The sequence below is a fragment of the Triturus cristatus genome, chromosome 5_1 (assembly GCF_964204655.1).
Source record: "Triturus cristatus chromosome 5_1, aTriCri1.1, whole genome shotgun sequence".
NCBI classification, from domain to species: Eukaryota; Metazoa; Chordata; class Amphibia; order Caudata; family Salamandridae; genus Triturus; species Triturus cristatus.
Window position 1 is genome coordinate 618,604,797 of NC_140587.1, and position 24,294 is coordinate 618,629,090.

At 42.5% G+C, this 24,294-nt stretch overlaps 1 protein-coding gene across 5 annotated transcripts in view; it reads right to left on the bottom strand.

The window, feature by feature from the left end:
* The window catches only part of CHD7 (chromodomain helicase DNA binding protein 7), an 801,383-nt gene that overhangs the window by 461,751 nt on the left and 315,338 nt on the right, over positions 1–24,294 (bottom strand). For all 5 annotated transcript variants that reach the window (XM_085605557.1, XM_085605559.1, XM_085605558.1 and 2 more), the window contains exon 3: positions 11,603–12,084. In XM_085605557.1, the coding sequence (XP_085461683.1) occupies positions 11,603–12,084 (482 nt within the window). The remainder of the gene's footprint in view (positions 1–11,602; positions 12,085–24,294) is intronic.

The window sequence follows — 24,294 nt, forward strand, 5'->3', positions numbered from 1 at the left end:
CTTCATGGGCACGAGACGCAGCAAGCAACTATGAATCCGCTTGAAGGGCATGTGCATGAGGTGCTTCAAAACCAAGTTAAGCTCCCACTGCAGGATCACAAACTGCTTGGAAGAAAGTGTCAAACCTTTAAGAAATCTCATCACAACGCATCATCTGAAGGACTGTTGATACAGCAAGCATTGAAAGGCTGAACAGGCCTGCAATAACCTTTTACAGCACCCACTGCTGGGTTAAATACCAACCAAATCAAATAACATCCGACAGCTTTGCCTGTACCCAGGTACTACATCAGGTCACAAATTTGTCCCAGCCTCCGGTACAAATGTTTCTCAGACAGGCACGGAGAGTATGAACACAACCACTTTAGATTGCAAATTGAACAGTCTTGATTCCCAATGCTTAAACTTAACGCATGAAGGTGCAAATAGTGTAGACCATGGTAGAGGATCCTGCCCGGGTTGCAGAAACAGGATGTACTCCTAAAGTGGCAGCCTGATCATGGTAGAGATACTCATGATCATGAGTTATAGGCACCACAGTCTACTGGCTTAATCCATGCTCTCCAAAGTGACTTAGGCCTGGCCGCTCTTGATCCTCTTCACAACTATGGGCAGGAGAGGAAGTGGCAGATGGCGTTCAGGAGTTAGTTCCATTCCAGCTGAAATCCGTGTTCTTAATGAAACATCAACATGAAAATGTTTGACCGCGAGTATTTTATGGTGCAAAAAAGATCTAAGCAGGGTTCCCTTCACCGGCAGACACCACCCTGCTCCACCTTGGGATGTTAACACCACTTGTGATCTGCCAGGCACCTTGTCAGTTAATTCACGGTGGTGTTCAGGAACCCTGCCAGGTGGTTAGCAAGTGAAAAGATACCCTGGAATCCCAGCCACCCTCAGAGGCGCAAAGCCTCCTAGCACAGGACCCAAGACACCAATCTGCCCTCCTGGTTGTAGTACCACATGGCGGTGGTGGTGTTTGTGAGAACCTGCACCGGTCTCTTCTTGATGGACGGCAGGAATGCCTTCAGGGCCACAAGAAAGGCCCGCCATTCCGGATGACGGATGTGAAGCCTGCCCTCCCCTGGAGGAAGGGGTCTTCTAATCTCCAACTGCCCAGTTGAGTCCATCCCCCCCCCACAACATAGCAGTAATAAATACATCAGTCACCACTACCAGCTCTAAGCACGGAAGGGAGAGTAGCCTGCTTAAGGACAAACTGCAGTCAGACACCTCTGCAAATCTTGAGCTGGTTCCTCGGAGGCCTGAATGGTGTCAGAAAGGAGGCCCTGGTGCAGAGTCCACTGGGATTTCAGGCACCACTCAAGAGCATTGTCCTCTGGCATGGTTGACAAGAAGAAGGATGCACAAGGCTAAGTCGTCTTAGAACCATGGTTAACTGGATCAAGGAGTAAGCCTAAAACAGTTGAACCATAGCCTGAATGTCATGACTTGCTGCTGCAGAGGAAAGCCCTGAACTCCATCATACCCAGGATTATCACAATGAATGGAAGCCTTTGAGAAGTAATAAGGCGAGGCTCGGGCTCCTTTATGGAGAAACCCACAGATGTCAAAAGATCCATCAATGTCCGAAGGTGGTCCATGACACACAGAGGAGCCAGCATTCAGCAACCAGTAGTTGAAGTACAGGAATACAGCAACTCTTGCTATCCGAAGATGGGCAGCGACCACCATAATCACTTTCATGAACACAAGAGTGACGCTAGTGAGTCCCAAAGGGAGCACGGTAATCTGAAAAATGCTCCTTGCCCACCTTGAACCATAGGATACGCCTGTGGTACCGCAGGACAGGGATATGAAAATACGCATCCAGCAAGTCAAAGGACACCATTCTGTTGCTTGGGTCCAGAGCAGATAGGCTGCGGGCCAACCGGAGTCCTGAAACTGTTCTCCTGAGGGAAAGAGTTCAGAGGATGGAGGTCCGACATCCTTTTTCAGGACACAGAAAAAGCGAGAACACCACTCGCCTTTCTCAGAGTTAGGTACCCTCTCTATGGCACCTCTGGAAATCAACAGGCAGACCTGTTCCAGGATGGACTGATTGGTTCTGGTGTAAGAGGAATATTGCATAACATTTTTGAAACATTTATAGGACCCATCCGTTTGATGCGATTAATAGCCAATCCGGAAGGAAGTACAGAATCCTGCCTCTTACTGGATAGGCATGCGCCACTGAGGGCAAACTAAAGGGGTTGGTTGGTCTTTGCAGCAGGGATGAGAAGTTGGAAGACTAGTGCCCCTGCTGACCTGCATGTTGCCTGCCCGATTTATGTCCACAACCCCAAAAGGATTGCATTGTCCACTGCATCCAGTGACTCAAGGCTGTCCATCTCCACGCCAGCCCTCTGGAGTAAATTTCTGCAGCTGGTGCAGGAATTGTTTGGTGGGTTCCAACAGCTCCAAGAGATGCACTGTTGCTCTACTAACTAAAAGCCTTCCGACAAGGAGTACATCTTCTCAAACAACAAGACACATCAAAAGCATGTCCTTTAGCAAAGACTGCACATCATAGGAGAACCGAGTGGACCTCATCCAGGCATGTGGACAAAGTACTATACCGGTACCACCAATCCCTGCCCAGGCAATCTGTGGTTTCCAAACATGCAGATAACATAATTGGTTGTGTTTTGCCCATCATGTACCTTCGGGTCCAAGAAGGCCTTAAGATCTTCTGGGACTGCTAGCAAGATCTCACTGGCTGAGTCCCAAAGGGCATGAGTACACAAACCAATGGACTGCATTTACAGACTGCAATACCACACTGGCTTAAGTAAGTATAGATTCGCCAAAGGCATAAAGTCTATTAGAATCTCTACCTGGAGAACTGGATGGAAATTAATTAGGTTTCACTTTACTGATCAAGGTCGGTACAGTTTGGCTCTCCGGAGTGGGGTGTTTGGTGAGAAAATCTAGGTCTGGCCACCTGCCTGTTCAATGACGGGAAGGAACATGGTTTCAACTAGGGAGCCATCGGAGTATCCGCGTGGGCATCGATGACTGGGAGTGTAACCTACACGAAGGCCATGACTTCTTGTGTTCGGCGACATACAGCTTCGCCTCTCAGCATAAAGTGACCTCTGGGTGCATGAGGGCACACTCATCACACAACATACAGAGTTGTGCACTGAGTCGAGGCACCAAAGACATCTTGTGCTGATCTGTTACTGACATTTACTTCTTGCAGTCGTGGCACAGCATCAATCCGGTCATCTTCAGTTCGAATATTGTTTCCTAGTACACCGTTTTAAGTATATAAGTCGCCAGAAGATCTGACATCTGAAGTGGAGTGCATCTAAAGGCACGGAAAGAAAAGAACGCACATCTGTGCACAGGAGTGGTGCTTATATACAGCAATGCTTCGTCATTTTTAAGGAGGGTTGGATACACCTCAGTCGCATGAGGCCACCTAGCAGCTCGTTGGAGCACTACTACAAAAAGCTCTAGATTCAATCTGGGGAATATTTTAAGGAGTGGAATTGGCAGTTACAAATATACATCAGAAGCAATATACAAATAAAATCAGACAAACCAGGAAGCACTTGCAAAGGGTAAGTAAGTGATCTACAGATATCAATATGAATCAATATTAAAGCTAACAACTAAGCACTTATCTGTGGAAACTCCCATACTAATATAATCTACTGGAGTTTTGAGTCGGGGGTAAAAAAAAATTAGTAAATGGCTGAAAGGTTCTGGGAAATGTTCCTGGTGAGACAGAAGGACGTCCTGTTCCATCCTCTGGTCTGTGAGAAACCTGCAGGTTTACAATTATCAAGGATAACTGTGCAAGCCCACGTGGACCAGGGTAAGTACGTATTAAAACAATTGGCATGTGGGACTCCTTCACAGTTTAAAACCTTGTGTGCGCCTTAGAGGGATCCAGACATTAATTAGATGCATCATCCATTGTGAACCAAAATTTATTTACAAAAGAAACAGGACCGGTTTTGTTTCCACCCAAAATGCGTTGTCAATTCATATCCAACAAAAGTGTGAAATGAGTGATCATAGTGCAGATGAGACAGTGGTCCAACAGGGATTCTATTTACAAAATACATAAGACGACACTACCATTCTCAATGGTTGTTTGCAACAGTTTGTAAAAAGTTACTGTGAACTAGTATACAATCCCTTAGTGTTCATTGTACAAGTAAACCAAAATGGGGGATTTGTCGACGTTTCAATCCAGTCTTTTTGTTAGGGTCTCTTCAAGTCCTGCAGGTGTCATGATCCAACTCTGCAGGATGGCCTCACATTTTCATTCTACTTAGGCCAATTTAACTAGACTTCAGTTAGTAATAGTAACATGGGTATTCACACCACCGAAACTGCAGTAACAACAACTCGAGAAAAAAAGGTAGTATGGGAACTTGTTTTAAGTTACACAGTTTATATATTTTTTCCAATATTCAACACTGAAATTGCTCAAATCTGTAGCATGAATAGCAAGTTTCAGGATTCGATTTTCTGTCATCTACATCACAGCAAACCTATTTAAAATGTCTGAAAGTTCCAGTCGTCACAGACATTTTCACTGGGTCGAGCTTCACAGCACAGCTATTTGCATACATATTGTTACAAATTCTTTAAAATATAGTTTAAGTATCCTTTAACATCACCCACCGGAGTGTTTTTCTCTCACCTCATGCTATTGGATGTTTGGCGCATCTATGGATTAATTTAATTGCAGTGTGTATGGGGACTATTTTACATCTCACATGTACAGTGAATTATCACACATTACATTCTTCATCATGTAGATACACCGTATACAGAAATCAATCTTTTGCTTTTTTTTTTTCCATTGCAGCGTGCTTTTTTATGCTTTAGTCAGGACTCGAAACGCAATCCAGACTACTGGATTTGCCAAATGCTTGAAAGGACGGCACCATGGAGTAGAAAAACACAGTGACAGAAAACCGTTAACCAGAACGGTTTATTTGCTATGTAAAATACCTCGCGGCATTTGAAAGCAAAGGAAGAAGTTCTCTTTTTACTTTTCACAAGTATTTACAAAGTGGCTTCCTGAAGGTAGATGAAATACGTGGGTATTGGTGATACAACATAACCTAAGGATAATTTAATGTTTTTTCAAACTTGTTCATATTTATTTTGTCCTCAAATCGTTAGATTAGGAAACACTACTTAGTTCATCTGTGCTGAAACCGTTTAGATAAGTATTCTTGTAAAAAATCGAAAAGGAGAATTTGCTTCACGCTGCCTTTAGGACAAAAGTATTTCAATCTGATTACACTGCTATGTAAAACTATCTTTTTGCAACACCAACCAAACTGCAATGCAATCTTTTTTCCTTTTCTGGGTGTAAACCACACTGTATGCAAAGTTAACCCAGACTGATAACACGTAGAGTAACCAAAGGTGATGTACTGTGAAATACCACCAACTAACACCATTAAGGCAAAATATAGAGACTCAAGCTATGTGTAAAAATTAACTCTGCTTTGATCCCACTCAACGGCCTCTACAAGGTTTTTACCACGTTGAGCCTTTACAGCGTGCATGTTTTTACATTGCAGGCCTTTACCACACATTTAAGTATATATATCTATATATATATATATTCACAGACAAAACCATAGGTTTCAAACACGTTATAGTTAGGAATTAGCATTTAAAAAACCTTGCAAATTCACTTAAAAAACCATAGGTTTCACACGTTATAGTTAGCTGGACATTTCACTCGTGAAAAACCATTGAAATTCCCCCGTTATAGTTAGTGCAGGCAACTATAATTCACGCGACCGCAATCCTCTGCTGATGACGTCAGATATTACATCACTGTATTTAGACACTTATTTACCCATGTCTTCTTCCATTAATTTTTAGCTATACATACATTACAAATATTTTTTTCTCAGAAAGACACACGTCATCAGTGATGTAATATCTGACGTCATCAGCAGAGGATTGCGGTCGCGTGAGTTATAGTTGCCTGCACTAACTATAACGGGGGAATTTCAATGGTATTTCAAGAGTGAAATGTCCAGCTAACTATAACATGTGTGAAACCTATGGTTTTTTCAGTGAATTTGTACGTTTTTTTAAATGCTAAGTTATGTATTTTTTTTTTTTTTTAAGGTTTTTCACCGTGTGCGTACCGTACGCGCACGGTGCGCGCAGTTCGCAGAATTTTTCTGTTTCCACCGTACGCGCACGCTACGCGTACTCCGCGATTTTTCGCAAAAAAATTAAAGGTCTGGGACCCCCTGACTAAGGCTAGGGGGTCAGGAACTGTCCACCCTGCCCCCTTTTCACGTTCACCACCTTGTTTTTCACCCCCTCAGACTGCGAGAGACAAAATGGCGGCCGACACTTCCTGGTTTCGACCGATTCGAATGTTTACTAAGATCTAACAACCAATCAGAATCGCGCTCGCGCACGGTGCGCGCTTATAGATATATATATGCTTTTAAATGCTATTTTCTCAGGAAGTACTGAACAGATTTACACCAGACCTGCAAAAGGCACATCCCTGACCTGAGGATTACCTCTGCCAAATTTTAAGTAATTCTGTTCAGCCGTTCGGGTTGTAGCTTGGACTAAAGGTCCTATGGAAAAATGCATGGGGAAAACGCGTTTTGGGGACCCCCCCTTTTTCTCAGCCCCCGCTTGACGAATCCCACCGAGACTTTCAGGGAAGGAGCGGAGCGGAGCGCCCCACCTATTTTGAATATTTTGCGAGGATTCGTCAATTGGCGCCAAAGTTATTCCAAATAGAATGTTGCGCATTTCCTATGGAAACACGATCCTAACTATAACTATCTACTGGCGACCGCCAGTGGAAAATATATATATATAAATATATATATATATATATATATATATATATATATTTATATATATATATTTTCCACTGGCGGTCGCCAGTAGATAGTTATAGTTAGGATCGTGTTTCCATAGGAAATCTGAAAATTCTATTTTGAATAACTTTGGCGCCGGTTGACGAATCCTCGCGAACTGTTCAAAACTAATGGGGCGCTCCGCTGAGCTCCTACCCTGAAAGTCTCGGGGTGATTCGTCAAGCGGGGGCTCAGAAAAAAAGGGGGGTCCCAAAACACGTTTTCCCCATGCATTTTCCCCTAGGACCTTTAGTCAAAGGTACAGCCCGAACGACTGAACAGAATTACTTGAAATTTGGCAAAGAGGTAGTCCTCAGGTCAGGCATGTGCCTTTTGCATATATGGTGTCAATCTGTTCAGTAGTTCCTGAGAAAATTGCAGTTAAAAGTACATAAATATCTATAGGCGCGCACCGTGCGCGCATGGTGCGCCACCGTAACGTGCGCGAGCGTAATTCTGACTGATGGTTACATGTCAGTCAACATTCGAATCAGTCGAAATCAGGAAGTGTCGGCCGCCATTTTGTGTGTAACAGTGAAAAAGAAAGGTGGAGAACGTGAAAAGGGGGCAGGGTAGAGAGTTCCTGACCCCCTAGCCTTTGTCAGGGGGTCCCTGAAGGACCCCGAAGGGTAAAAAACTTTTTTTTTTTCCAAAAATCGCGGGGATGCACGCAACGTTAAAAAAAATTTCAACTGTTTATAAGTTTATAGAAGATATTAATTATGCTGTTCAACTTTATCCAAATGCAAAAAAAAAAAAAGCTGAGCCATTCCATATTACAGGATACAGTCAATCTATAACTACATACATAGGCAGTTTATTGTAAAATAAATATATAAAAAATATATTAGCATTTAAAAAACCTTACAAATTCACTTAAAAAAACCATAGGTTTCACACATGTTATAGTTAGGAATTAGCATTTAAAAAACCTTGCAAATTCACTTAAAAAACCATAGGTTTCACACGTTATAGTTAGCTGGACATTTCACTCGTAAAAAACCATTGAAATTCCCCCGCTATAGTTAGCTCAGATAACTATAACTCGCGCGACCGCCACTATCACAAGGATGATGTCATCAGTGATGTCATGAGTGATGTAATATGTGACGTCATCAGCAGTGGATTGCGGTCGCGCGAGTTATAGTTATCTGAACTAACTATAACGGGGGAATTTCAATGGTTTTTTACGAGTGAAATGTCCAGCTAACTATAACGTGTGAAACCTATGGTTTTTTAAGTGAATATATATCTATCTATCTATCTATAGTATTTCCAAAAACCATGCTCCAATAGATTTTTCAGGATTACATTTAAGTTGATTATAGTGGAGCCAGGAGAACTCTTCTGATAAACTGGAATTGATCAGATCGCCTTTATCGCAGGTGAAGAGGAGCTGCGTATTGTCCGCATACAATACTATTTTTGCTCCATGAGCCTCAGCCAGAATCGCTAAGGGGGCCATATATATAGTTTAAAAAGTGGGGCTCAAAATTGAGCCCTGAGGAACTCATCCTCCAGAGGGGGGATAGGGGCAGCAAAAAGCAGGGACCAAACGGTTTGCTGGCAATCCTTTAGAAAGGAGGCAAACCAGTTGAGTACCGCAACCCTGAAACTGTACTCCTGGAGTCTCAACAGGTGTCGGTCATGGTGGATGGTGTCAAAGGCCGCAGATAAGTCCAATAATATCAATACGTCCTTGCCACCTTTGTCCAAAGCATTGTTTATGGCCTCCGAAACCTCCAACAGTGCAGTTTCAGTGCTGAAATTTGCCCTGAATCCAGGCTGGCTCTGGTGGAGTACTTGATTGGATTCAACAAATGAGGTGGTGACATGATTCACAACTTTTTCCAGGGCCTTGGAAAAAACAGGGAAGCAAAGATATTGGCCTATAATTAGAGGCTAACTCTGGATCCAGTGTCTGTTTTTTTAAATAAGGGGAGAATTCTCACCCTCTTCCACCTGTCGGGACCAGCCTGTTCTGCAGAGATAGATTAAAAATCAGATTGACCGCCGGATTGATAATCTCTGCTATTGATGCCAGAACAGTGGCAGGGCACGGGTCGGAGGGGGAGCCAGATTTGAGGCCTTTCATGATTTCCAGAGATTTGGCCATGTAGACAGGGAGAAAATGTGTAAAAGATGGTTCTCTTACTGGAATTGGGGAGGGGGTCGCACTCACAGCTGTCTCCATGCGCAGAAGGTGCTGTGGGGAATGTATCCGGAATGTTTTTGATCTTATCATAAAAGTAAGAGGCCATACGGCATGTCCACGCCTCAGAGGGGGTAAATGGCTTGACTGCCGCTGCAGGGGAAGAAAATTCACTAACTATTTTGAAAATGTCCTTATTTTTGTTTCTCACACTTACCATTTAGTAATTGGGACTCTGTGTCCATGGGTATGATTATCCTGTTAGTGAAACAACGGTTCTGGCAGTCTCCATTTCAACATTTCACCAAATGCCACTCTTGTGACCGCCGAACACTTTTCCGATCAGGTTTCTCCTTTAGCGTGCCAGCGGCTGCATGCATTTAACATTTCCAATAACAATATTTAACCATCTAAAACTTGAACTTGCATTAATTGTGAGAGACATTACCTACTGAAGGTGCTCTTTTTCAATCCACAGGCACTGTAATTGGATAGTTAAAATATCTGATAACCAATGAGAGAGTGTTTTGTTAAATAAATGTAAGAACTGATAACATCAGACCCCCAGTGGAGACTAGCATTGAGAAAGGCAAATTCTCGCCAAAACGCATCTGCTTGTCACAATAAAATGGCTGTGGAATCCGCAGTGTGCTCCTTAATGTTCCTATTGGAGCATTGTTGTTGGAAATGTTAAATGAGAGCAGCCATTGGCACGTTAAAGGAGGCACCTGATCTGAAAAGTGTTCGGCGGTCGCAAGAGTGGCATTTGGTGAACTGTTAAAAAAAATACATATATATATAATAATGCATGTTAACTGCATTCGTTGTAAAAACATATGCTTTGCAAACAAATTGTAGGATAAAAATGTGTGGTTAAGGCAAGCAAAGTATTTCCCTGCGTTGTTCCATCGTACAACCTCACTAAGTGCTATTTGATTGTCTATTCATCTGATAAGTGTCAACTTCTATGGCTCAATTCCTAACTAAATGCAGGAAGAGTTCAAGTTGTCTGTTCTCTTTAATGTTCAAATAAAAATGCAGATCTCCTCATAACTAGGAGAGGGTGATTACATTTGGAAGCTATACATTTGCTAAAACGGGTCTCCGCTTGAAAACAGATTTAAGGATTTGGGAGAAAATAAAATTAAATCAGAAAGGTTGCAGACAGATTTTGGTACAAACAAAAAACGCTTTGTTCAATGCTGTAGTACTTTGTTTTCTTTCCACTGAATTATGATCAAGAATTAGCAATGATGACGTTAACAGTGGGACATTTTATTAGTCCTTCCATCAATAGCTAGGAGTAGTTTGACTTTTACAAAAACCAACAAAGTCAAGTAATGTTCACCGAGGTGTATGTATAATAAACAATCCTCATGCACCTAATGAAGATAAAGAGAATGAAATACTGAAATATCAACACCTCACAGTGGAGCCCAAAAACAACACACTCTTGAAAAACAAAACTATTTTTTTTGTTAAAAATGTAAGCCATTTACGCTCTCAACTGTGACAGAGAAAATTCAACTTAGTAGCGCCAAAGAACCATTTTGACCCACAAAACAATCAGCCACTTGAAAATCTACAATATTACCCACATTTTGCCTGCAAAAGGAAATCTTAAAAACAAAAATCTCACTGACTAAACGTGGCCAAGACGCCTTAGTGGCATAAAGCAAACAACCAATTACCCTGATGCAGAATTTGGATTTCTTCTATTGGATTGGAAGGGTCTAAAACCAATTTTCAAGTTGCTAATGTCGTAAAAATCACACATGCAGAAAACCAAGACTATGGAGATTTAAACTTGGAGAGCTGAGCTTTGTATAAGGCAAATCTTAGCTTCTCATGGACTTCAAAGATAAGCTAAAACAGAGACTTACTAGGCCTATGGTTTTGCCGTCTTGATTTAATTAAAAAAACTTTGGGTTACTACAATAGCCTACATGAATTTCAGGTCCCAACAAAAGCATTTCTTTAATTCGAGGAAAGACATAAAGGGCAAATGTTTAAGTGAAGACTTGTGGAACATTATCAAAATGAAAGAAGCACACACGACTTGTAATTGTAAGTATAAGTGCCTGTTTATACAAACCACAAATCTATGTTCACTACTGCAACAGTGAAAATGAAAATACTGCTTTTAGGATTTTCTCAATTCCATTTCTTGTAATCTATTACCTCCTTAATGCACTCCACCCTTCATTAGCTGCACACTTCTGTGTCAAGTGTGACAGCCAGCTCTAAGAAAAAGGGGAGGAGACTAAGAATGGCAGAGAAAGACAGTGGTACAGAGTGCCAAGACAGAATGTGGAAGGTAGTCAGAGGATGCAGGAGGCACAGAAAAAGGACAGGGAAACAGAGAGGGGGGGACGACAGAGATTGTGAGGCAAGCACAGAGAAAGAGGGAGGCACATGAACACAGAATCTGTGAGTAAATAAACCATTAATTCTTTAAAGGATGCACAATACATTTTAGTGTGTGTAATTAGCCCGAAAAGACGAATCAGTTTTACTCAACATTAATAAAAAAGGTGCCATGCCACAATCTGTTCGCAGAGACACTTACCCTGTCTTTTTAGTTGTTTTGGGTTTTGGCGTGGTAGTTTTTGCTTTCTTTTCCTTCGGTTCTTTGGGGGTTTTGGGCGTTTTGGGCGTTTTGGGAGCCTTGGGTTCCTTGGGTTCCTTAGGCTCCTTTTTTACCTTCGGTGCTTTAGGCTCTTTTGGCTGCTTGGGCTCCTTCGGCTCTTTAGGTGGCTTGGGCTCCTTCGGCTCTTTTTTTGCCTTGGGTTCTTTTTTTTTCTTCTTCTTTTTTCCTTCTTGAGAAAAATCCATCAAAAAATCTGGGTGATCAAATCCTTCCTCATAAAAACCTTTCATCGGGTCTCCCTCCGTAATATGATTGTTTTTCTTTTTCTTTTTCTTCTGTTGTGGTGTAATCCGCTCCATTGATGGCAGATAGTCTTCATTGTTCATCAGGGGAGTGGTCGACCCACCGAGTCGAGTCATATCTGGCATAGATTTCTCATGAAAAGGATCGGATGGCGAATGCTGGAAAAAAAAAAAAAAACTTTTACATTCTATAACTTCTAAAGATATAAATGCGTACAACATATGAAATACAACTGCAATCAATGAGAACTCAACTTTAAGTATAGGCAATACAATGTACCAACAAACACCGGCAAAGCCAATGGTCTGACTTACAAATTGAAGTGCCTCTTCAATCACTGTTCATGCACATAATTAGGCCTCTTGGAACTTGGCACAGACATCGGTAGGCAGTTCAGAATCCTCACTTTGATTTTCTTTACTGTGGTATAAGTACCCAAATAACAGTGGGGGTGATTTAAAGTATGTGGGCGAGGTAACCCAACAGGCGTAGGGCCACAAGGTCACCACAACCGAAGGGCAGGTGTGAAGCATTAACTGAGGTTTCTCTGCAGGTCGGGTCTTACTGGCCACTGTCCCACTCATGTCCGAGGTTTGCCTGATGGAAGTTCATTTGGCCACCTGTGCGTGGCAGGGGTTTTAATAGTCGACTTGCTTTGTGTTCTAAAGTTTATAATACCCGTCATAGTCGTCAGCGGAGAGGTGGGATAGTAGGGGAAAAAGGATGAACAGCATAGTTGGGGTAGTACTGATAGTGAAGTGACTGTGTGTAATGTGGATGCGTTGTATATGGTACTATTGTATGGCCAAGTAGCTTCCTATGTGCTTTCAAAGGGTCATACTTTTAGTATCATTCATAATGATTAATGGCGCTAAACAAAAATAGGGAGCGATAGAGTCCCATAAGTCAGTAGAACAAAATGAGAATCAAGTATGCTCTGCTTTTCTTTATGAAGCATGGTTTTCTCAGGAGGCTGGTTCAGAGAGTGGGAATGATTATAACAGAAGAGTAATTCAGGCCATTGTCATATTAAACTCTATGAGAGCACGCAGGGTTTCAAACTTGGCTCTATGAGCAACTGCAAGCAAGTGAAGGGTCCACGGGGTAGTCAAGATGTGTTATCGTGGGTTTAAGTGTAGGAGCATGGTTTCTGTATTTGATATTTTGGAGTTTTTGTATGAAATATGCCACAAGACACATGAGGGGAAAATTTGAGAAATTTAGAAATCAGAGTAGACTGGCAATTACAGCGTGATGTCTGATGCTACATCAGGTAAGGGATTAGGCAGTGGATAATGTGTGGGTGAACTACTTTGTAGAGTTCTCAGTTCATTACTTGTCCTTGGGGGGGGGGGGGGAGACAAGGGTCCACATTTGTGGACAAAGTTACAGGGGTTAAGACCATGACCAGACCATGGTAGGGAAGGACGTCTGGTCACGGTGGAGCTCAAGAAAAAACTCTGGGGCATCCAGGCAGCTCTCAAGTAGGCAGTGGAGAAGGAGTTTTGAGCTGAACTCTGATGACTTTGGATTTTGAATATGATTCGTCATCCCCACATGGGCATATCAAGTCACTGGTAGGAAAGAGTGAATGTGATATATATATTTACACACTCAGACAGCACATTTGTAATTTTTTTTCCATATTCTTGTGTCTCCGACTGACGTGTAGACAGTATGCTTGTGACCCCACTCATGGGCTACTTTCTGCATAATACACCTTGGGCAATGTCACTCCGTTAATTGAAGCCAATTCACTCTGTTTACGATCCTTGCCACATGCTTTTTGTCTTGCCACATTTTGCTCATGGACTTAATTGGCCTGAACTGTCTGGGCCTGGTATGCCCTATGTAAAACTGCCAAACAAGTAAATAAAGTGTCACTCATTGACTAGCAACTGTAGTCAAAGCTTCCACTTGGAAGCTTTGTCATAAATAAGGATGAAGCTAGATTACATTTTCCAAAAGATCGCTTAACCACCAGGAATAGTAAGCAAAACAATGCTGGTAGGAAACGATCTTAACGCAAAACTAATCTATTTCTATCTAATGCAACACTAAGGGGAGCCAATGTTCTATTTATTGGTGTGTTCAATGTGGAGAAAACCATGGCTTTGGAACATTACTGGAACATGAACATAATCCAGGTACTGACGAGGACCCGCTGCGATAGATTAAACCATTCGAAGACACACCTCTTTAAAGAGCAACGGTAATACACTTACTGTTTGAAGCCTGCTACCCCAGTACAGCACCTCTGCTGCCTTCTAATTAGGTTTACTTTACATATTAAGGCAACTCGTACATACGTATGCTTACGTTTTAGTCATCTCCCAAATAGGTGCACCTTGACCTTTGGCCCACTCACTGAAAAGTTCAGATTTATTACTGCAAGGAGGAGGCAGACATAATTTATAATACCTGTTCTTAAACCCTAGCTACTCTACTATAAGCACCAGAGAAGACAGAGGTTCGATCATTAATCACATGACCACAATCATCCAGATTTCATTAGTAGTTTGCTTTAAAGACGTAGCATCAGAGAGATTAGCAGGCATGCAACGCACTATGTCCAGGCACAGTCTTGAATGAGCAAATGCAATGGCTCAGTCTTTCTCTGCAGACCTACCCAGTTAAGGAATTCTCAAACAGATCAAAATAACTTTAGTGACTTTCAATAGCAGGTGGGTGAAGTAGAAACAAATAGACAAAAATATATACACAACATTGGAGCATACGAATTACGCAGAAGAAAATCTTGTACAGAAGGTAGTCTAGGGAACTAATTTGTATTGTCTATGTTTCATGACTACTACACAGGCCCCTTCCTGAAAACACGCCTATGCCCTCTTGAATAGCAATTAAAAAAAACAAGCATTCAAAATGTAATATGTCTCGCATTCGTGGTACTGACTTCACCCTTAATGCAATTATAAAGAGAAACCTTGCAACTGACCATTTGTTTTTATTGGAATTGAGGTTTTTGTTAGCTTGCGTTATAAGAAAACACCATTATTGTTTATTTAGCATCTCATTTCCAATAAAATAACAAATGAAAACGTATGCTCAGCTGCAATATTTTTATAATTCCATTAAGAGTGCAGTACCTTAGGTGGCTACTAGAGGTCTCTTCGCAACTCCACAGGGACACCTAGTAACAGCCTGTAGTACTGCACCCTTTCCTTGCTTTGTGGATTTTCTTTCAGTGCTACTGCTGGGATATTTATTGACAAAAAATAAATACATCTTCAAACATTAGCGTTGGCAAGTCAATAGCTCAAACTTTAACTAATCCAAGACCTATTGCATTGCAAATGCTTGTTGTGGAAGATTTTTTTTTTATTTATTTCTGAGTCAACGATCTCTTTTTATAACTCAACAGATACAAAGGGGCTGATATTGAAAATGTGTTTGAAGTGGTTTTTAAAGGGGAATAGTGTGTATAAAAAAGGGTGTCACAAATTAAATTAAATTCACCAAAAAAAACAAATGGTTTGAAATTATGACGGTAACATCATGGTCCCTGTATCAGAATACTCCTTTTCAGTGGTTCACATTCTGTTAATGGAACCGGAAGTACTGGATTATTTTATGGACTGTGTGGTCAAAAAATCTTGGAATTCTTTCTTTTCAATACCCATGTTTTGAAATTGTAGATAAGTATGATATAAATACGTACAAAGTGAAAAAACGGTGTACCTGCTCCCACCTCCCACATCACATCTTGGTTTCCTTAATCCGATTTTACCACATTACTGCCGAGGAGTGAAAGAGCTGTAGGTCACTTTCCTTGGAACGAGAGAGCCGCAGCTTGACTGACAGCAGAGAGAAGGAGCTATAAGGGCACTTTCTATGGAACGAGTGAGCAAAAGAGCTGTAATTTAATTTTCCACACGCTGATGGAGCAGTGACTTTACTGACTGTTTAGTGCAAGGACTGTATTGTCACTGACCATGAAGTGTTGTGGGGTCATCTGCTGTAGCAGGGAAGAAATCTGAGCTCACATGACGTGCAGTAAGAGAGCTGTGACGTCGTATGCTAGGGAGTAAAGGAAAAGCAACGTGCTGTGTAGTGAATGAGTTGTGACCTCACTTGCCTCATAGAGCATCTGCTTTCACGTCTGTGAGCATGGAGTGAAAGTGCTATTATACTCACCATGGAGTAACACTGTGCGAGGTCACCGGTTATGCAATGAGAGTGTTGTGTAGTTATTGGTCATGATATTGCAGCGAAAAATGGTCAGTGAAATATGAATTCTTTCTATCTTGCAAGTTGTTTATTAATTCAACATACATTAAAAATAACTAATACCTGCCACCCACGCCATGCTAATAGCTTTGGGTCCCAGGAATAGTTGGACTTATCACACTTGTGATGGTTAATAGTTGAGTTGCTTCTGTCATTGGCAGCGCTGGCAAGGACAACGGTGGTGCAAGCTGCAGTGGCCTCTTTACGAGGGCCCTGGCATTTTCTTTTTTTACAAATCAAGCACTGTAGTTATCCTGGAGAGCTCACAAAAGGCACATCACCTGTTTGGTCTGGTACTCTGAGCCTAATGAATGGCCCAAAGTACCAAGAAGCAGCTAAATAACCAGTGGGAAGCACACAAACAGTAGGTTAACAGACTGACTGTAGGCACAAGGGAGATTGAAATAGGTTTTCACAAAACTGTTAGAGGAGGTCTCTAGAATAGATGGGCAGAAAAGATCATATGCGAGAGAGCTCGTGTCCGAACCATCTAAAACTGTGTAATGCATAAGGAATCAATATGAACAGATTGAAGGATAAAGATGAACATAGAATAATGCACTGTGTGACAGTGGGAACATAGAATAATGAGAAGTTCCGATAAGGATGAACAGGGATGGATGATACGCTGACTTTAAGGATCAATTTAGCTTCCACAAATCTTTACTTTTAAGTAACATCAAATCAGGGTCTCCACTAGATCCCGCCCCGCCTCATATCCTCGCTCAAAGGGGGGTGACTCCATCCTGGCCAAACTTACCAGTCTCATCTCTCTGTCCCTCGAGAACGGCCTCGTACCCAAAGAATGGAGTCATGCCATTGTAAAGCCACTTCTGGAAAAAAAAAAAAACTAGACCCTGCATCTATGAGAAATTATCGTCCCATTTCACTGTTGCCCATTCTGAGAAAGATTGCTGAGAAACATGTGAACAGCTCTATCTCGCAATTCCTGGAAGACAATGGTATTCTACACCAGTCCCAGATGGGGTTCCACCCAGAACACAGCACTGAGTCAGCCCTACTTGTAGTCACCGAAAAATTTAAATCCATACTTGATCAAGGAAGAGCCATTGCATTTCTGCTATTAGACCAAAGTGCGGCCTTCGACACGGTAGACCAAGAGATGTTCATTCACAGGCTCAAAGGCATCCGGATCAGAGACATGGCCAACCAATGGGTGGCCTTGTTCCTAAGTAGCAGGTCCTTCAATGCATGGAAGAAGGTATCCTGTCAGATACCTTCTCGGCCCCGTGTGGAGTACCTCAGGGATAATCCCTGAGCCTGACCCTTTTTGACATTTACTTGAGCCCATTAGCTCATAGTGCAGGAGTTCGGACTATCTATTGTGTCACATGCGGATGATACCCAACCGGTGCTCACGGTGGCAGAAACTCCCAACTCCACCTACCGGCAATTAATTCACTACCTGGAAAAAATAGGTACCTGGATGGCCAACTGCAGCCTCAAACTTAATGGGGGCAAAACTGAGCTCAAGATCTTAGTTAATGGTCCATTAACTGGCCAGGAAACTGGGGACCTCCACCGATACCGAAAACCTCCATAATAAATCGGGGGATGTGGAGGGACCAAAATCGAACCATGGATACACAAGCCACAAAACTGGCGGGGACCTGTTTTGGCATGCTTCGGATGATTTGAAAAATCCTGAGCCTACTCCCAGAAAAATCGAAAAGGACGGTGGTACAAGCCTTGGTAGTCTCGAGGCAAAACAATGCAACTCTGTACCTCGGCCCCCCCAAATATGTTACAGATAGGTTGCAGGTGGTGCAGAATGCTGCAGCTAGACTGCTTCTGAAGATCCCCAGGCACCAGTCAGTTAGAGCATCCTTTAGGGAGCTACACGGACTGCCAATTCAGGCCAGGATTATAGAGCCATGCATGGGAGAGGCCCCACTATGTTACAAACCTTGATATCTCATTATTCCCCACGTAGATGTCTTAGGTCAGGAGCTAGTTAACTTATGAATACAACAAAAGTCAAGAGAGCAAGATGGGGTTGAAGATCCTTTTTCACACCGGATCCCCAAACTTTGGAACAGTATGGATCCAGAACTACGGCTAATCAAAAATGAACAGTCCCCCCCCCCCCTATTTCTGTGGATCGGTAGGGTCCTCCCCAGGGGAGCTCAAAATGCTGCTTTGACTTTCGCTGCCTTGTGGATTTGTTTATTGTTTCTCTTAAAAATGGAACCGCCAATTGGGGGCTTCGGATGGTGTGGCCGCCAACGCTTCCTGCGATTTCTGGGACCTTTATCATTTGTCGTTTGTGTATCAATAATTGTATCTATGCTCCCACTGTTTGCTAGCGGCCGGCCGGAAGGTTGTAGGCCCATCCTTGTATATTTTTCGTATACTGTAATAAAGGTTTCAAAAAAAAAAAAAAAAATGAACAGTGTTTTAGAAAAAAACTCAAAATGAGGCCGTTCCCTTAAAGTTCGCCTAGGATGTCTGCCTTACCTGTTCAGTGCTGGGATGCCTGCGGGTAGCCATGCGCTTTATAAATCCCTAAACCTAAACCTTTTGAGAAAGATGCTGTGGGGGTAGTACTAGAATGCAGTCAAATGTGCCTGTAATGCACAACACAGCTCGAGCTCTAGAACAGCTATGCCTCTCTTCTCATATAGATGTGTCGGTGTATCCCAGCTACGCAAGATTTTTTGCCTTCATATACTAAGGCACATTAAGTGAGCCAAAAGACTATTCTTTGGTAGAGGAGTAAAAGAAATTAGGACGAACAGCCATCTTAATGCTATTTTCTTGCTTTGCACAGTAGGAGCATGGCCACCAGGCAATCTGCAGATGTACGCAACTGGTGTGGGACATTGCAGCGCGCAAGTATCACTTAGTTGTGAAGCCTCAACTATTCTTAAGCTGGCTGCTGGGATGGAAATGTGTGCTTACATAGCTCTGGAGAACATGTACAGATGCCTAATGTTTTTTCCCCCCAATAAGCCAGTTTTTTTTTTTTTTTTTTTTTAAAGTGAGTGAGACCATCAAAGGCACATGCTCAACTTGGGGCAGTTGCATTGCATAGAATGTCACCCCAGAATAAAACTCTGAAATAGAGGGGGGAACTCAAATGTTCTCTCCTCATTGATTGAATGGGTACTGCCCTCTCTACCCAAGCTCTTTGTGGAAATGGTGGTGGCGGCAGCACAATTCTATTAGAGGCATTTTTATCCTTCTCCTTGATAGAGAGGACTAATGTCCTTTACCCTGCCTGCCAGTCTCCCTTAACGGTGAAACTTATCCTTCCACGTATTTGAGTTATAAGTAAAATCACAGAGCACAGTGAGTGTGGAGATTGGGTATATGTCTCAGAGGTAAGCAGTAGGAATCCATTTTGTTATCTTGTGTGGGTGTGGCAGTTCAAGACAGCGGAGGGCTGTGAGCCAGCCAACCCTTGTTTCTGCCTTCCTGCGTGTCTGCACCTATTCAATCATTCCCCCTCTGCTCAGCGGACTACTGTAAGGATTTAGTGTCCTGAAGGGCGTAGTCCGATTCTTCCCATTTAAATATGCTTGCAGTGTCTCTGCCAGAGGACCCAATATTTGAACCTAATCTTCATAGATCCTCTGCCTGCCAAAGTATCTGATCAAATGTGGCAGCCCAAATGGCACACCTATACCTGAACGAGTTGGAACTAGCTCAAGAGAGGCTCCTGCGACTATGACAAACCTATCATTCATTGGCCATGCACACTCCGATTGGAGCCATCCAGAATTTCAACAGCCTACAGGGCTGATTGGCCACCACCGTGAATAAGAACTGGTTCCGATGGCCAGTTGAGGGCTGCAAACATTCCCCGAAAATCAAGAATGGATCCACACATATGATGGTTGCAGAGTATCAATAAAGGATCTGTACATATGTAGACCGCTCAGAAAAAAGGCTGATCTAGGGCAGAGCCACCTGACTGCTATTGGGTTAGTGGCCCAGCCTCAGTTAAGATTCCTGCAAGGAGAGATGTTTGAGGTTTTTGGAGAAAAGAGTACCATGCCTGCTGGAAGAAATCGATGCAGGACTGCACCCTAGAGAGGAAAGCCTGTCAGAGAGGAATTCATTAAGAAAACTGAAGGAAATTGCCTTAGGCAATACTATGCAGGAAAGGCATCCTCAATCCCCTACATTGAAGGATTGCAGCTTACAATATTTGAGGCCCCGCCTGTTAGCTTGACCCCATTGGTGTGGCCCAATTGTCTCCACGAGATCTCAAATATCACGTTGGTCTCATCTGCTGGCCTGAAGACTGTAAGGTAGCTACTATATGAGGTGTTGTTGATCTCAGCAACCTCGCACTGCATGCAAATGCATTGTGTGCTTGTGGAGGTGTCAATAATTTCATTCACAACTCGTCAGAACGTGATTTCGTCCCACCCGTTTTTCAAAGCACAAGAATATTTGATATTAAAAGGAAGAACACGCCTTTGATTTTAAATGTAATAAATTAAACTATGTAGCTTTAGAGGGTCTTAGTCTAACACGAGTTTAGGTTAAAATGAGGTGCGCATCCTTCAAATCTGGTACAACTTGCCTGTTTCATAGACGCCAGTCACGCTCTTTCTGTTCTGAAGGATAGCCCATACACTTGTTTAGTAAATATGAGCAGCAAACCAATCAAAAATAGGGTATGTACATTTCATAGGCCATGCATCAGATCTTGTAAATGTAGGGACTATAACTGAACAATTAGGAAGAGACCTTTATATATAGTCATTGACAGACATCACATTTTGTGTGTTTGATGCAACACCCCAAGTGGTCAAGTGTATGACCAGATGTGGATCCCTTATTGACTGTGACACACGATCAAAGTAATAACTCACTGATGAGGTGTAACAAGGCCGAGTCCGATCTGGAGTTAGTGGTCGTCCCTTCTGGGCGGGGCTCGCTTGAAAGTTTGATATGTTTTTGGTTGGAATGTTCCCTTGAGGCACAGGGTCAATCGTTTTGCTTAACTCAAGCCTTGGTCTAAAGACGAACAGTGAGCTAAAAGCTTTGAGCTTTGCAGATAGCAAAATATACCCAAGGTTGGGGGGGGGGGGGACGAGGTGTATATATATATATAAAAAATATATACACACACACCCAACATGTGAGCACCTTCGTACACAAAGTAGTAAACAGCCTCAGAGACCTACGTGCATCCATGCACACAAATACAGGAACCTATGCACACAGGACTGAAGAATCAAAAAGACTCAGGGACCCTAAGCAGTAATGAGCAAGGCATTAGTGAGATCCATATAGGCAAGCGCAGCACAGCTCTAATCAGCACAGAGGCAGGTGGCACAAGCAATCCATGTCCGACATCAATGTAGAGTCGCTCCACATTTGTAAGCCGCTATGCAGTGATAGAGCACCGCTGAGCCAGTGATGACCACCGCCAGGATATGCAGCATGGATCAGGGCACCTCTGGGGTAGTATGATACCATTTTGCAAAGTTCACACAGTCGATAGAGGCTCAAGTACTCAAAGTTACAATGTATTTAGCTTATAAACAACGTTGTTAACTATATGAGTAAGTGTATCAGACAGCATACTTTGGAAACACCAAAAAGCAGGGGCCAACCATACATACCTTGCAACGTCCTTTTAAATATGCTTTAAAATGCTCGACTAAAGATCAAATGCAACTCAAATTTCAATTAAACTTCTTACTGAGAAGGGAGGTCAAAGCACAGTTCGAGATGAGTGGTGGGCTTACGAGGCACATTAATAAATCCAACAGTGAAAAAAACAAGCATTTGCAATGCAGTAGGTCTCGCAATTGCGAGAGTTTAAGCTATTGACTTTATAAATGATAATGCATTTTGTTTATCTGTTTTGATAATTGACATAAATGAACGGCATTGTCATTTACACTGCCAATAGCGCAAACTCTTGTAAATGAGACCCATTTCATTTCAAAGTGGCAGACAGTGTCCCTGGCTGCTTGGAAAGTGAAAGCACGCTGAATGTTGCAGGAAAGCATGTTGTGCCTGCAGTAGGAGAAACTCATTAAAGAAAATAGTGCTTACAGACTAAATAAGACATACCGTGTATCAACAGAAGTAAATGGGAGGTTACAAATGAAGACACGGTGGTACTAAAGAGGGACTGACCAGCCTATTAACGACTCAAGAGCCAGCATTTACAAAGGACAAAAAGTTCTTAAAATACAATTATTTCGAAAGGCCACAAGCCGACATTCAATTTAGAGGTCACTTTCTGACCACCATTTCATACCAAAGGTTCCAAATTAAACAAGCATTGAAAATGCAATATGCCTCGCCTTTTATTAAGTTAAAGCCATTTGCTTTGCTAATGGTATTATATAGCAAAGCAAATGGCTTTAACTTAATAAACGGCGAGGTCAATTGCATTTTTAATGCTTGTTTTAAACTCACAAGAGTTATGTTTCTTTAAGGAACAATCTTCCTGCGTTTACATTGCACGGGGCTGAGGCTGCTGCTGCTTTTCAGTCGCTCGCTCCGCCCTTAGATAGCTGTTGCCTCGGCCACTAGCTCGTAATCATGGTGCGCAACTGAAATTCCACGAGCAGAAGCTTCTGAAGAAGGTTGACTTCATCAGCTGGGATGTAGATCAGAACTTGCACGAGGTGAAGGTGATGAGAAGGTTTCACCTGGAGCGAAGGGCAGATTACACCAATTGAGGCTAAGCGCAGCGCGATTGGGCCAGGGTTAACCGAAAGGAAGCGGAGCAGACTCTTTTCGGGGCGGGTACTTGTATTTTTATAGGTTTATGTTTAAAGAGTTGCTTATTTTCTGGTGATTTATTGACTACACGTTTTGTTGAACAATTGAATTATATTTCTGGATGCGCTTGCACACGAGTTGGTAGTGCGCCGCCATGACAGGTGCTGGCGAGAATTGTCTAACAGAGATAAACAGTGGGCTAGAAAGATTCAAATGTGGCAACCATCTTTGAATGGCAGCGAATCGAGGATACTGAATAGCTAATGTGATTGAATGTGGCGTGGAGTGCGTTTGGACTAATCCTTTAGTCATTGGTACAGACATACTGAACAGTTAGTTACGCGCTTGCAATTTACTTCATACCCAATCTTCTTCAAACTGCACATTAACTAGAGTTTTTAAATAATATTGATCTTAAGAATTGTGCTGTTCACGTGCTGGACACTTTCCACATTAGTGTGGCGAGTCTTGAAAAATGGCGGAGTCTTGTGAGTCTACTGTGCCTTCCTGCGCCTAGAACGAGGCATTTCAATAAGTCCTCCAAATTGTTCTACACTGTGCTACCACCTTTTATTAAGCGGACGGTAAAGAATCCAACATACATGCCAATAGGCCCACTTTAACTGCTGCAGCTCCTGACCGGGAGGAGTGAGCCCCGGGCCCCCGCCACTGCAGGCGGGCGCTGCAACGCCAACAACAACTCTCTTTTAAGCGTCCCAGTTGGACTGCCTCGCATGACTGGTTTCTTATCTTTATGGGGCCATGTGTTTGGCACCATAAAGATAAAAAACCTTTTACGCCAGCAGTAGGTCGGGGCAGCCAGTCCAACTTGGACGGCTCTAAAAGAGAAAAGTGTACGTCACGAGACACTCCTTTCCAATGGCTGGCCACCGTTTAGCATAAACGGTGACACCCGACAATGGAATGGAGAGCAGGGCTTAAAGCCCACTAGAGAAATCTAACCTAAAACGTTCAATCTCACCAGTGAGACTGCGCATGTCTGTGCAGTCTTACGCCAGGCGAGACCTAAAAAGCATAAGAATAAGTAGAAATAATTTATTTTTATTTACAAAATATTGCACCAATAATTGAGAAAATAAATGTAAACTACATTCCTCAAGTTATTTAGGTGTCCATGCAAATACATCGATTCTCCATTGACTCATTTAGATTGTTGCAGTGCTTGAAATCACATGCATACGAATACCCTTAGAAAAAATTTGAGGTATACTTAAGTGAATAGGTTTTTTGTGTTGGTTACTCCATCCATTGAATTATGCACCACACGTTCCTATTAGCCCTTTTAAAGAGCATGTAGATTTCATGAAGGTATCGATTTGAATCTTTCAGCTTTAAAAGTCATCTGCTTCCTAACACTAGCGGCGTGCTGAAGGAGGACT